Source organism: Sinocyclocheilus grahami, unplaced genomic scaffold (assembly GCF_001515645.1).
Source record: "Sinocyclocheilus grahami isolate Dianchi unplaced genomic scaffold, SAMN03320097.WGS_v1.1 scaffold964.1, whole genome shotgun sequence".
NCBI lineage: Eukaryota > Metazoa > Chordata > Actinopteri > Cypriniformes > Cyprinidae > Sinocyclocheilus > Sinocyclocheilus grahami.
Window position 1 is genome coordinate 330,419 of NW_015506143.1, and position 15,206 is coordinate 345,624.

Sequence of the window (15,206 nt, forward strand, 5' to 3'; positions counted from 1 at the left end):
CTTTAAAAATGATGCAAATCCAAAATGTGCTATAAAGCATCTGTAGTAGTGTCATTATTCAGCTCCAGTCAGTTCAGTGTTGTTTCAGTTCAGTTCAATAAGTGTGTAAAGTTCACTCATTCTGAAACAAGTTCAATTCAGCTATAAACAGCTCTACTGAATACGGTTAGTGTCGTTATTCAGCTCAATTCAGTTCAAATTTTGTTCTCATCCGATAGTGTCAGTGCTGTCAAATCGATGATATTACTGAATATTAAGTGTATTTGAGACTCCAACTAATTAAGCCAAAGGCAACGGGGGCAAAGATCCCAAACTCCATCAGGTGACAGAAAGATCCAGTTCTCTTCTGACCTAAATGAAGGAACATGGTGTGATGTTGATCAGGATATGTCACACTGGCATCAGGCAGGAAGGAAGAGCTGTAGTCTGTCCAGTGGAGGTAGAGCTGGAGTGTATTGAGCACAATCAGCGTCCTTCTTGTTAGAAGGTCTCTGTTTCCAGTCCCGGCTGAGCAAGGAGGTCTATCTGTGGAGTTTGCATGTTCTCCCTGTATCTTAGACACAATAAACTGCCTGTAGGTGTGTGTGTGTGTGTGTGTGTGTGTGTGTGTGTGTGAGCCCTATGATGGACTAACCATCCGTCCATGGTGTTTCCGCCTATGGCCCGAGACTCTGGGACCGACTCCAGCATCCTCACCCATATACGGGGGACAAGCAGCTTGGATGAAGGATGCTGCTGATTAGTTCATTAGTCATGTCATGATAAACTAGTGTTTTTTCCTTCATTTTACAACTGATGGAGACACTTGGATAAGTGGCAGAACATCTTTACACAGCAAAAACACTTGCAATTTTTTAGATCAGGATTGTAAAAGTTATTTTTTTTTAATTTCATTTAAATTCCTGTAGAAGATAGAATTAAAAAATGAAATTCACATAACCGCTGGACTCTACCAGTATACCCGTTTTTCTTAACATGCTGCTTTTCTTTCTTTGCATACATTTTTACAATGTTTGATAAAGTTTATGCTTAAAACATGAAGAAATTATTTCATCATTGATGCTGTTTTATGTGACGATTAGAATAATTTGCAGCTGTTTTAAAACTGCATCATTTGTGTGTTCACGTCTTTGTGAGCCCTTTATGACTGATTTATTAACGGCAGTTTCTTTCCATGCTGATGGCTGATGCTCACAGACTCTCATGAATACTTCAGTGCATCAGTACATGCTATAAACTGTGACTGTCTCTGCTGTGAGCTGCACTGCTTTCAGCTTGAAGGTGCCGTGCTCATAGAAGGAGTGAATATGATGGCATCATGATGTTGTGCTGAATTACCCCATGATACCTGCATGCTACATCTGTCTATGACTCTAAGCTCTGGTAGGGTCTAATTGGTGTCCCTTTATTATTAGAAGAAGAAAAAAACACCGTAAATGGGCATTTCCTTCATTTCACGTGAATGCTAATGAAGTAGACAGGCAGCTCAAGTTCATTCGAATTTCACTGCATTCCAAATTTAAAGTTTGTGACCAACAGAAGATTGATCAATTATGGTGTGACCTATTAAAAAGAACACCTTGCACGATTGCAGTGTTGCAGTAAAGTGCAGTAAAGAGTTGATTGCATCATTTTACACTTTGGAAGGATTATGTGTTGAATTATGTTTACACAAGTGCTTTGGCCTTGAAGTTGTGAATGTATTAACCTTTCTGCATCTTGAGAATGTGCTTTTTTGATGTGACCAAAAAGCAAAACCTTCACAAACTCATTTAGCAACACTGTAACATAATAGGGGCATGTTTTAAGGCAACGGTCTCTGACATTTAAAAATCTAGTTATTATACAAAAAAAAAAAAGACTCCAGAGACAAAACTGCACTTTAAACTCTTGTTTACCCCCAACGGCACAACACTTTTTCCTATCTACCCAGTTAACAACTTTAGGTAATAAAAACATTGTTTTGCAATGTTTCTAAAACTTTGTCTTGTAATTATAGTGTTATTTAAAGGTTGCAAAAAAATTTCTTACAACATTCTACCAATTTTATTTTCACCCATAATATAAAATTTTTGGAATGTCCAGTTTTCTTGTCGTGATTGGAACGCCATTTAAAGGTTGCAAAAAACATTTCTTAGAATGTTTAAGTACAAATAACACCATAATTCCGAGAATGTTGGTCTAAGAAGGTTTTCTCAACGTTGTAAGAATGTTCATCAAGTACCAATAATGTCACAAGGATATTTCGAAGAATGTTGTTCAAAGAACGTTTTGTCCTAACATTTATATAGCTGTTAAAAAGCGTTGAAAGTTGTGAGAACATTCCCTGTTAGCTTGGCATGTGCCATCAAATGTCAGTCAAAATGTTTCTCAGCCAATTGCACCAATATCAAAAGAAGTACATTTCCCATGCTTCTTAGTGGTTCTGTTGTGAGTAATGTCCCTTTGGAGGAGCACTTGAGCCTTACTGATGGGTCTGATGAGAAAAGCTGCTTTACATTTCTCTATTCACTGCAAGACCGCAGTAGAATTATTATACACTGTGGTTTATGCACATGACATCATAGTATTGAGGATGAGCGAGTCCCTCCCCGCTGACAGCCCAACCACCAGAGTATTGTCAGCAAACCATTTGCAAGTTCAGTAGTGATGTTGTTGCCAGGCAACCGACATTCAGCATATATAAGTGGAGATCTCTTCATGGATGCAGTGAAATGCACTCGTAGGGAACAGCTGAGGAAAATCCTGCAGCAAGGAGCACCTGCACTCTGGAAGTTCACTCTCAGATGTCAATCTGATACAGTTTATAGAGTATACGCTGAGGTGCATGTCAGAGACTCCATCCTCTGGTGTTTGCTGGATGTATATGTGAAGAGGGTGAAGCTGATGCAGTGAGGGTGGATCTGGAGCTGACCTGGTTTCCTTATCAAGGAGCCGAATGCTGTAGGAATCTCCTCCTGGATACACAGAGTGTACTGGGCTTGTCTGTGAGCTCTTGAGGATGCTTTGGGTTCTTCACAGCCGCAAGAGGAAGCAGAAAGCTGGACGGTTGGACTGTCAGGTGTGTTTGGCCCATCAGATTCATTGCAGCATTGCACGACCTGCAGACAGCATGTAACACGCACAGAGATCTTCTCTGCTGCACGAATCTTTGGCTTGCGTCTCTCAGGTGAAAACGGAGGTTGATCATTTTGCCATGTGACTGAGCGTTCAGCCCTGAAAATGTCAAGATTTAAAGCTCTGTGTTTGGATTATTGGCAGTTTTTGTGCCTGCAGCCTAGTAGCGCATTTTTCAAAAGGTAAGTGTGAGTTGTCTGTCAAATAATAAACATTTTGCATGCTCTTAAAATGATTGACAGCACAAGCAGATTTGATATTGAACATGACAATTATAATTGGCCCATTAGCACAGTTTTTTTGTGTTTTAATCATTAATCAAAATTACTTTTCAGCTGATGTCACCTTGACCATGTGGACTACTGTGAATGTTAACCAATAGCTGTTTAGGCACTGTTTTCAGCTGGTTATGGTTGGTAAAGCAGTCCTTCTGAAATCTTGCAAATGGTTTATTCAGTTATTTGGTGCTTTTGTCATTATAATGCTAGATTTTGAAAAGGGATGCATGCACATACTCTATCCCAGGCAAAAAGCCTCTTCAGAAGTGGGTGCCGGCGGTGTTTCTGTGTTTCCAGCTCTGACTCTGAACTGAATTTTCACTTTTCATCATCCAGTCAATTCCAATCAAGTCTCACCCTACATAATTTCTTATTAAATATTCTGTTTAACTGTAAAATATTCCACGTTACGGAATTTAAATTGGTCAGTTTAACTCACGATCAAATGTATTTTGATCAAATGTAATTTTATTTTTAGAGATAATAGTTCTCTGAACTACTACAGCATACGGAGGGTCATAAAGTCTTTACTGTTTGGCTTAAGTGGTGATCTGTAAGTTAAATGATATTAAACATTACTTGAAGAATTGTAGTAATTTGAATAGAAGTTGCTTTTTCTTACAACGTTATTAACAAATTCCAATCCGATGGAACATTTTTTTCTGGTTCAGGGGTTTCTAACAGTATTCAACAGACATCTTAAAGAGAGATAATTATTCCCAACAGTCAGAGGAGGTTTCTGGATGGGTATGGGATTGTGGAATTTACTGGACATTAAGGTGTAGTGTGAATATGTGGACCATGGTCTGAAAAAAAATAGGCAAAAACAGAGTGTCACGAAATGCTCCAAAACAAGATCAAAATGCAGCATTTTTTGAAGAGTCCAAAAACAAACATAGGAATCCACATCAGGGCAAAAACAGAGCAACAGAAAACACGTAACAGTAAACAATAAACCAGCAACCAAAGACAAAGAAAACTGGGCTTATATACTGTATGGTTGAGTTAACAAAGTAAATGGGGGACTGAAGTCAAGAGAAGCAAACAAAACTAAGAAGCATGCCCTCTGGTGGCTATACTTGGGTACACCAATTAGACACTGTGACATTACCCCCCTCTAAGGAGTGGATTCCAGACACTCCACAAAAAGTCAATAGGTGTGTTCGACTTCATATAGCGCTGCACAGACCGATCGGCGAGAGTAGCCGCTTGCAGATGGGGGCGGAATTGAAAGCGGAGAGGTCAATTCGGACACTTTCTGCTCCCGGTAGTGACGCTCTCACGGTGTTTGCATACTCCATCACAGATGAAGTGAATAACATGCAATATTTGTCAAATAGACGACGTTTTAGAAACTTTTCCATGAGCAACAGAAACACATTTTATATACTGCTTAATACAGCGCCATCAAAGCGTGCCCTCTGGTGGCTATACATGGGCACACCAATTAGACACTGTGACATTACCCCCCTCTAAGGAGTGGATTCCAGACACTCCACAAAAAGTCAATAGGTGTGTTCGACTTCATATAGCGCTGCACAGACCGATCGGCGAGAGTAGCCGCTTGCAGATGGGGGCAGAATTGAAAGCGGAGAGGTCAATTCGGACACTTTCTGCTCCCGGTAGTGACGCTCTCACGGTGTTTGCATACTCCATCACAGATGAAGTGAATAACATGCAATATTTGTCAAATAGACGACGTTTTAGAAACTTTTCCATGAGCAACAGAAACACATTTTATATACTGCTTAATACAGCGCCATCCGTTCAAGAATAACGTTCAACATAAACATACTATTTAGATACCAATAAAGTGGGGGTATATGCTTTTTTGAGTGTTTTTTTTTAATAAACGGGACTCAATTAAAAAAAAAAGCTTTTGCTGTTCTAAAAACAGATTTGTGAGCAGTATTGGAATTGAAGATGTAAGAAACACACGTTATTGTCGTCATGTGGTGAATTTGGCCAAACGTGAAACAGCTGTGTCATCATCAGCGCTCCTGCAGTCGCTCTGAAAAAGCTGCACCAGCCGAGTCAGCCAGCTGCTCTCGAAACGCTATTGCTGTACTTTGATGCCACACGTGACAGTGATGCCAGTTCAAGTCGGACAAAACTTCTAACCGGCATGATCGGTATGCGCAGTGCCGCATGAAGTGGAATGCAGCTAATGAAATCCAGGAGGGAGGCGGAACGGAGGCAGACCAGGGGGAGGGATGGCGGGCCAGGTCCATATAGTGAAATAGGTCTAGAAACAGAGGTAGGCCAGGGCGGGGCCGGAGGGACAGACCAGCGATGCTCCGGCCGAACAACCCCGGCAGGCGACCAGCTTGGCTGACAGCAAAGGCAGAGCTGACGACCACCTCAGCGGAGCTGACAAGGCCGATGAACCCCCTAGCAGCTCAGGCAGCCCTGCAAAGAAGAGCACAGAAAGGTTAGTAACAGCCTTGATGGCTGTAACAGGACAGGCAGACAGTTCAGTAACGGTCTCCTTGACCGAAACAAGGCAGGCAGACGGTTCAACAACAGTCTCCTTGGCCATGACAAGGCAGACTGAGAGTTCAGGAGTGGACACCACCGCCCAGAGGGGAGCTGAAGCGGACGCCGCCGCCTCGAGAGGCTCCACAGCAGAAACCACCACCTCGAGAGGAACTAGAGCATACTCAGTAGTGGACTCTTGGACTGGAACAAGCTCTGGAGTGAACTCATAGACTTGAGTGAGTTCTGGAGTGAACCCATAGACTTGAGCGGGCTCCGGAGTGAACCCATAGACTTGAGCGGGCTCCGGAGTGAACTCTGAATGCTCCCATGCACGCAGAACAGCCCAGAGGCCAAAGGCAAAGACAGCCTTCTTGATTATGGCAGCAGCAGGGAAATTGGGCGGATCTGTGGCGACCTCTGAGACCAGCAGAGTCGGGTCCTCCAGGGCAACCAGACTCGGGACCACCAGAGTCAGGTCCTCCAGGACCACCAGACTCAGGACCACCAGACTGGGAACCACCGGAATTGGGTCCTCCAGAACCACTGGACTTGGGTCAGACTCATAGACTGGAGCGGGTTCTGGTGCAGATTCAAGGACTGGAGCGGGCTCCGGGAGAACTGGAGTGGATCTGGCTGCCCTCCTCCTTCGCTTGCGAGAAACAGTGAAGATTCGCTATCCACTGGAGTGGGCTCGAACATCTCCAGGGGCACTGCAATGGACTCAGACAGACATGACATTATTAAATTGCAGCAACAGAGACAATCAATGAAACTCCAAAAGTCGAGATTCTTATGCCCCTCCATCTTCCGAGGAGGCAAGGAGCTAAGCAGTCATTAAAAATCTTGCTGAGCTCGGACTCACAAAGTTTCATTCCTACCGCTAAAGTCCAGAAGGTCTGAGCAAAACCTCCTACTTCCATCCCCTGTTGGCGAAGATCCACCAACATCCGGAGCCGAGCCTTCCGCTCCTTCTTCGAAGCAGTAGGAAGAATACGAATGGCCATAGTCCACAATCCAATAAGCCCAGCCTAGCTGCTGGATCTGTTGATGAATGGTTCTTTCTGTCACGGATTGCTCCAAAACAAGAAGATCCAAATGCAGCATTTATTGAAGAGTCCAAAAACAAACCACCAAAGTAATCCACATCAGGGAAAAAACAGAGCAACAGAAAAAACAATAAACCAGCAACCAAAGACAAAGAAAACCGGGCTTATATGTGGATGAGTTAACAAGGTAAATGAGACACAGCTGAATGTAATGAGACTTGATAGTCAAAGCAAAGGGTGATGGAAACTGAAATCCAGAGAAACAAACAAAATTAAGGATGTCCTCTGGTGGCTATACATGGGCACACCAACTAGACACTGTGACACAGAGTAAATCCAGGCAAGAAACAGAACTGATGACAACACACATGAAACACCCTAGATCAGGGGTGCCCAACCCTGCTCCTGGCGATCGACTGTCCTGCAAAGTTCAGCTCCAACCCTAATCAAACACACCTGATGCAACTAATTAGGGTCTTCAGGATCACTTAAAAATTAAAGGCAGGTGTCTTTGATTAGAGTTGGAGCTAAACTTTGCAGGACAGTCGATCGCCAGGAGCAGGGTTGGGCACACCTGCCCTAGATAGACAACAACAGTCACCAAACTGAGCAGATAACAAGGAATAAATATCCTTCACTTTGGGAACTAATCAAGGAAATGAGTCAAAGGTGAGAGACATGAGGACTAATAACAGAAACAGAAACAGGAAATTATGAAAATGGAAAGCACAAATTAAAAGTCCAAACGGGCACAAAATAGAACACAAAATAGAAAACAAAAGGCCCTACAGGGAACAAGGCAGATGGCAACATATACTTACAATTATATTTTTACATCACAGTTAGGTAGAATTACATATTTTTTTGACTACAGTGATGAGAATTTGGAGGCAGGGTTGACTTAACTGTTATCAAAATAAATATGAATGGTTCTAAAAAGCTTGATTTATAAAGATACATTTTCATATTTTTTATTTCATGTATTCATGTAATTTAATTTTTTTTTGTGAAGCAAATTAAAGCAAAAACTCCATTTGAACTGTAGTTTCTGTGAAGTAGATGATGTTTGTGAGAAGAAACTCTCAGGAAAGAAGCAGCGTGACACTATATATATATATGTATATGTATATGTTATTTTTTTATTTTTTTATTTTTTTTAAATCTTGATATCTTGCCATTAATAAACATTAATGATTTCTCACAAGCATTAAAAAAAAAAAAAAAAAAAAATCCTGGAAAATATTCTTGTAGCCAGTGCCATAGCCAGACTGATAAACAAACACAGACCGGAAGTTAACTTCGGGCCAGGCGCGTGCGCCAGATGAAACCGTCTATCAGGGGTCTCCAACCATTTTGTGAGTGAGGGCTCCCTGAAGGGATAAAATAGTCTCAAGGCCTGCTTGTTTGATATACTCCAATATATATATGTTGTTTTTTTATTTTTTATTTTTTTTTTTAATCTTGATATCTTGCCATTAATAAACATTAATGATTTCTCACAAGCATTTAAAAAAAAAAAAATCAATCCTGGAAAATATTCCAGATAAATTTATAAAAATAGGCTATCATACAATATTGATATTTATTATGATAATAATTTACCATTAATGGGGAAGGAAATGCTTTCCACATGTTTGTTAGACCTTGAGAATGATGGTAAACATAACTTTGTTCACAATTAAATTCCACAGAGGAGCTACGTTTTAATTTAGGGCCCCATGAAATGCATTTTATTTTTCCCTAAATTCTGTATTTTCCATTTAATTTCTTATGGATTCTGTGTTTTATGATTCAGTACAAATTTATCATAAAAAATTATGTCTAGTGAAATGAATTAATACAACTTTAACAATTTAATTAATCCTTTAAAATGTAATCAAATGAAAATCAATTGTAAAACATTGCATTTTTATTTTTTTATTTTATTGTATTACTGATGATGCTGCACAACAGAACTGTATAAATTAATAATAATAAAAAATAACTTGGTTGTATGATATTCCTTAAAAATAATATTATTATTACTACTTTGAGAATTGCATTGTAGTATACAGTAGTAATATATTCTGTCATAATTTCAAGTTAAACTGGACTTTTATTTTGACGGTTTGTCGTGAAGGTCTTTCAGTTTTAGTTGCAGCGTGTATTTGTGATGGTACTTTTTCTCAAATTAAACTGCATAAAGCTGGTGAAACGGCTCTGAAGATGACACAGACACACAGAACATACTTATTAGCAACATGCACTAACTGGTTACTGTAACATTTATTTCTGTTGTGTAATAGGATGTTAGATTAATCCATATTGAATAAAAATGTCCCGAGCTTATCATCGTTATTAACATAAATGTTATCATAATCTCGATATGATATCATTTATCGCCCGGCTCTAATTTTGACTAATTATAGAACGTGCTTGGCGGGCGACTCAGAGACTCCATGCGGGCGACCAGGTGCCCGCGGGCACCACGTTGGTGACCACTGGTCTATACTAAAGAGTGCGTGACACGGCAACCGTCACAGCCCTAGAGCTTAGGGGTGGGACTCAGGCGAAGGGTTCAGAGAGCACAGGGATTGGCTGCAAGGAGCAGAGGGGCGGGGCTTTGCAATGCACTCATGCTGCAGCACTGCAGTGCATGTGTGTGTGTGTGAGTATTTGCTGTGCATTTCACTCCCAGTGTGTTATTAGAGTCTGGGTTTCCCCAGCTGAAGCTCATATAGTTGTGTTCTGTAGAGCTGCAGTCAGCAGCATTCAGACTGAAAGGAAACAGCTGGAAACACTCGAGTGGACAGCACTGTTAGGAGTGTTGTGTGTGTGTGTATGTTTTATGTAATGGAGTGGCTGCTGTAGGCTACAGCAGAGTGTTTACACCAGGAGTCACCACACTCAGTCCTGGAGGGCCGGTGTCCTACAGAGTTTAGCTCCAACTTGCCTAAACACACATGACTTGAAGTTTCAAGTATACCAAGCAAGAACTTGATTAGCTGGTTCAGGTGTGTTTGATTAGGGTTGGAGCTAAACTCTGTAGGACACTGGCCCTCCAAGTTCGGTGACCCCTGGTTTACACATTAACAGTGACTGTCAGGTGTGTCAGCATGCCATACATCACTGACAGCCTTCAGCTAAACTCCATCCACATGCTGCCCTGTATCGTAGGCTTTTATGGGCAGGAGGTCACATGTTGTCCCAAGTTAGTTCATTTTTTCTACTTTTTACCTGTTTTACAGTGCTGTGCATCCACATTGTGGTGGCAGCTTTTATGCAGACAGGTTTGACAATTATGGGGGTTTTAATGATTGCAGAGAGTCAAAATATCATCCAAACAATGTCTGCATCAATATACTGGGCATTAAGTCAAGTGTGGCCAAGTATGGTGACCCATACTAGGAATTAGTGCTCTGTATTTAACCCATCCAAAGTGCACACACACAGCAGTGAACACACACACACCGTACCGTGAACACACACCCGGAGCCATTTATGCTGCGGCGCCCGGGGAGCAGTTGGGGGTTCGGTGCCTTGCTCAAGGGCACCTCAGTCATGGTATTGAAGGTGGGAGAGAGCGCTGTACATTCACTCCCCCCACCTACAATCCCTGCCAGTATGAGACTCGAACCCACAACCTCCAGGATCAACATTACTGTCCAAAAATATAGACTAAACCCAATCCCTACCCCTGAACCTAGCCCTACCCATAATTTATTCCTAAAACCAGTGTGGAATGATAGCTGATTAACAAGGGTGTAGAAGCACCTAATCCTGATTGTAAGCCTAAAACAGATATTTCCTGAAAAGTTATCCCTCAATTCTGATTGGTTAATTGGAAAGTTGTTCCAGGATCAACAAGGATGTTGATCCAGGAACATATTGTACTTGGTGAAATCACGGTCACCTGAGTAAGACGGAGCACTTGATTGGCTGTTGAGCTTAGCGAACCATTGCACAAGAAGAATCTTCGTCTTCATCTTACTTGAGCATTCCAATATGCAAATATTTTAATAAAGACATGGTCATCTGGAAAGAAGAATGTAATCAACATAATTCATATTCAAAACTGTAAGCAATCGCTGCTTTGTTTAGTGTTTCTATACCTGCAGTCCTAGTTTTGGTTTCCTTTTTTTTTGAATGACAAATATAGACTACTGCCACCTGCTGGTATATGAGAGATATTTCCTTCCACAAAGGTGCAGAACCACCAAATGCTAGTGGACTGTTGACTTTAGTCTTAGTGGTATGTTCAAGCACAACTTTTTTGGCCCAGATGCAGGCAACAACAAAGTCTGCTTTCATTGCCGCAAGTTCTTTGATGTTGGTTTGGTGTGTCATGGCCTTTAGGACCCACACAGGTCACATAATTAATATGTGAATTGAATGTTATCATTCTTCTTTTGTATTCATTTTAAAGGATGCGGTGACTGGTGTGTTATGGGTGGTTACGTAGGAGTTGCTATTAAGTTCTGAGTGGTTTTATGAGTTACTATGTAGCTTTAAGGGTGTTCAGGTTCATTTCAAGGGCATTACTAAGTTTCTGCTACTCTGTTCTGGGTGGTTGTTACTAGCCTAAGTAGATATTTTGGTCCCTCCTTCAATTTTAATGAATTTATTGAACAGTAGGCCTAGTTTTATTTTTCCTTTACCACCAACCTTTACTTACTGGCCCCAAGCTTAACCAATACATCATACTAGTACTTTATTATTAGCAGTGGTGTAATGTAACGAAGTAATAATACTTTGTTACAGTACTTAAGTATTTTTAGGAGTATCTGTACTTTACTTGAGTTTTTATATTTCAGCCAACTTTTACTTTTACTCCACTACATTTCCTAATTAAAATGTATACTTTTACTCTGATGCATTTCCCCAAAGCATATTCGTTACTTACTACAAAATAGTCCAAAGAACACAGACTGCAGGAAAGCAGGTTTGACGAATCAGTGGTCTGGCGTTTGCAAGTTAAACTCCTAAAAACACCTTTGCTCATGTAAACAAGTGCACGCACAACCGTGGATGATTCATTTTCCACTCAAGTCGAGTCTGTGGTGTGCGATACAGCATCGTCTGCGATAATATGGTAAGTGCTGTTGTAATGATGTGCGATCTGATATTATCAAGTATATCACCAAATCTCACACAGAGTGCATGCACATTGATTTATTAGTCTATTAAAACTCAAAATTCAAGGCATTCTAAATTGTAGACGGCAAAAATGCTTCTGTATGCTTTTTATATTTATATAATTTAATATAGTTAACTTAATCTATATCACACAAAGAGTAGTCTACTGTTTTTCTGCAGATATCAGCATGATAACACATTTAATAATCACTTTATACAAGTTCAGTAAAGCAATAAGTGACTTATATTTTAGACATAATACTGCTTGTTTTTGCTCAATTTTGCTAACGAAAATAGTTCCAAACAAAGATCACAGCACTGTTTTGCGTCTCTGAGCAATGGACGGTGTTTATTATTGAATGAATCGGCTTTTTGTACGAATCAGTTGAATAAATGATTCGGTGATTCAGTGAATGAATCGGTTGAATCTCAATGACTCACTCATTAACAGTCACTTGCTGTCACCTACTGGCAGTTTTAATTTCACATTTTGACAGTCACATTTCCACATCGAAATATTTTTCATGTTTTAAATTATTTCAAATATCAGTATTCAACATTTTATGTTAAAAACAAAACATTAGGCCTATTTATGCATCTGTAACTGCAGTTTAAATGCATCCATGTCCCCTCTGAGATACATACACTGTGTAAATACATCTAAATGCTACTTCAGATGCAGATTCCAGAAATGATTTCTTATGTTGGAATAAAAGACACAAAGTACCGGATGAAGTGCTTTTTTTTTTACCCAAAAATATAAAATGGAAGAAAGCGTTAAAACTGAACACAATCTTGCTACTCAAGCTGTGTATGAACATTTTATATATATATATATTTATTTGCTTCGTTTCCATTTTGCATTTACTTGTACTTTTACTTTCAATACTTAAGTACGTTTAAGATTAAAAAAATACTTTTTATACTTAAGTACAATAAATATCACATACTTTAAGACTTTTACTCAAGTATTATTCTAAACGGTGACTTCAACTTCTACCAAAGTCATTTTCTGGTAAGATATCTGTACTTTTACTTGAGTATGGCTTTCAGATACTTTATACACCACTGATTATTAAGGGGCAATTAATAGATGTATAATAATTTTTATGTCAAAAACTAATTCTCCTGATGTTCATCTTCCGCTCTCAAAGAAAGAAAGAGTGAATTTAGATCATCATAAGACTTCGGAGATTTATTGTCTGGTTTCATAGTTCAGTGCTGGTAACTAGAGCACAGATGTGATGTTGTTGCCCCATCTGCTGGGTAAAAAAACTCTAAACAGTGCAAAATCATATCTGAAAGCCTCTTATGTAAGCTGCTCCTGACCGGTGGAAGTGTTGTTTCTGTCCTGAGGGTGTTGTGTGCTCTGCGTTTGGTCAGATAGGAAATGTGATATTCTCATGAATGATTCAGTATCATCTCTCCTACAGGAAGAACCAACTCAAAACCTGTCTTCCTTATGTAAATCCTGAGAAAAAGCTAAAAACCTCACAGATAACATTACGATCAAGTAACCATGATTAGGATCATGGTTTAACATCATGTATTTTTTTCTGATAATAGTACAAAAGATTAAAAAAGCAACATGGATGCAAAGATTGCATTACTAAGAATGTTCAGATTTTCCTTATATATCATTATTTGTCATCGACTCTGATAAATGACACATTATGTTTGTGTTGAGTGGATATTGATGCTGTTGCTGGTTCTTTATCTGTAGATAGCTGATCTCAACTACAAACATTACAGACAGCACGTGTGTTTTGAGTGAGAAACTTGTGAATGTGTAATGAGTGCTGAGATTGAACTAGTGAACTCATTGATTATTGATCTGCAGTCAGCCACCATCCCAGTCTCCTGAAGATCTGCTTTGTGTTGTGTATGTTTGTGTGTGTATGTGGCTTTCTTTTGTGAATATGAATGTGTCAGTTATCTATATGGTTGAGTGTTTTGGTAATATTTGTTTCATTCTGTTGCAGTATATATTAGAGATGCATATGTAATTTAATATGACATGTGAGTTGGGTAACACTTTAGTAGAGGAACCAATTCTCGCTATTAACTAGTTGCTTATTAGCATGCCTATTATTAACATATTGGCGGTTTATTAGTGCTTATAAAGCACATATTCTGCATGACCATATTCTACATCCCTAATCCTACCCAACACCTGAACTTGACAAATGTCAACTATTCATAAGCAGCACATTAGGAGTTTATTGAGGCAAAAGTCGTAGTTAATGGTTTGTTAATAGCGAGAATTGGACCTTAAAATACAGTGTGATCGTGAGTTGTTTAAATACAAGGTAATTATCAGGTTTCTTATATAAAAACTACATCTTAATGTGCTATTAGTTTATCCATCTGTGTGTTACAGATCACTTATTACATGTTTAGACCTCCTGGAGCAAACTGAGGTTAAGTATCTTGAACACGATGGTGGTAGTTTCTCTTTCAGCTTTAAACTTCTGCTAACACACCGTAGCAAGTCATAGCAAAATCATACCTGGACTGCATAACTAACATACATTTTTAAGAGTGGCCTTTTCTAATCATGCAGAATTTCACTGAGTTTTACCTTGAAGTTCATGTTTGGAAATGGCTGTCCCAGTATAAAGTGTGTGTGAATGGAACAGCATTCTGACGTCTGTCTCTTGTCTATCTGTGATTTTTGCTTTTCTATGAGTGTTCATAGAGTGCATTTTCATGCATGCAATACCATGCAGTACAGTGATGGATGAGAGATGAACAAATAGATGTTTCTCAAAAGGCTAAAAGAGTTGTATTCCTTTTGAGTTTTGCCGCAGGATGTTATTTCATAAGTATTTGTCTCCATGCATTCTCATGAGAAAAAGGCAATTCGTAGTCCGTCCGCCACTAAAGTTTAGAGGATCTGCATGAGGATGGGGCCTGAGTAAATGGAGAATGAGTCTCTCTCATTCCAGAGCAAGAGCCACAAATTCTCCAGCGGGGATTTATGCAAGCCAGCAACCCTCTGGGCACGATAGACTGAAAGAGCAATTATCTGTGCATCGGTTGCACAGAAATCTGAAGGAGACAACACTAACACATGCTTACAAGACTCTGATGATGCCGTCTCTTGGCTTTTTGGCCAGGTTGTGCAGCGCTATGTAAATCAGTTATTTTACTATGATTTTTTTTTTTCAAT

The 15,206-nt window shown here is 39.7% G+C and overlaps 1 protein-coding gene across 3 annotated transcripts in view; it reads left to right on the forward strand.

Annotated features, from left to right (window-relative positions):
* Positions 1 to 15,206, forward strand: part of LOC107564797 (IQ motif and SEC7 domain-containing protein 1-like) — an 81,028-nt gene that overhangs the window by 30,470 nt on the left and 35,352 nt on the right. The window contains exon 1 of one of the 3 annotated variants that reach the window (XM_016249957.1): positions 2,998 to 3,299. The exons of the other annotated variants lie outside the window; for them this stretch is intronic. Within the exon in view, the coding sequence (XP_016105443.1) occupies positions 3,223 to 3,299 (77 nt within the window). The 5' untranslated portion in view covers positions 2,998 to 3,222. Of the gene's footprint in view, positions 1 to 2,997; positions 3,300 to 15,206 lie in introns of those variants that run through there. 3 annotated transcript variants of the gene reach the window in all.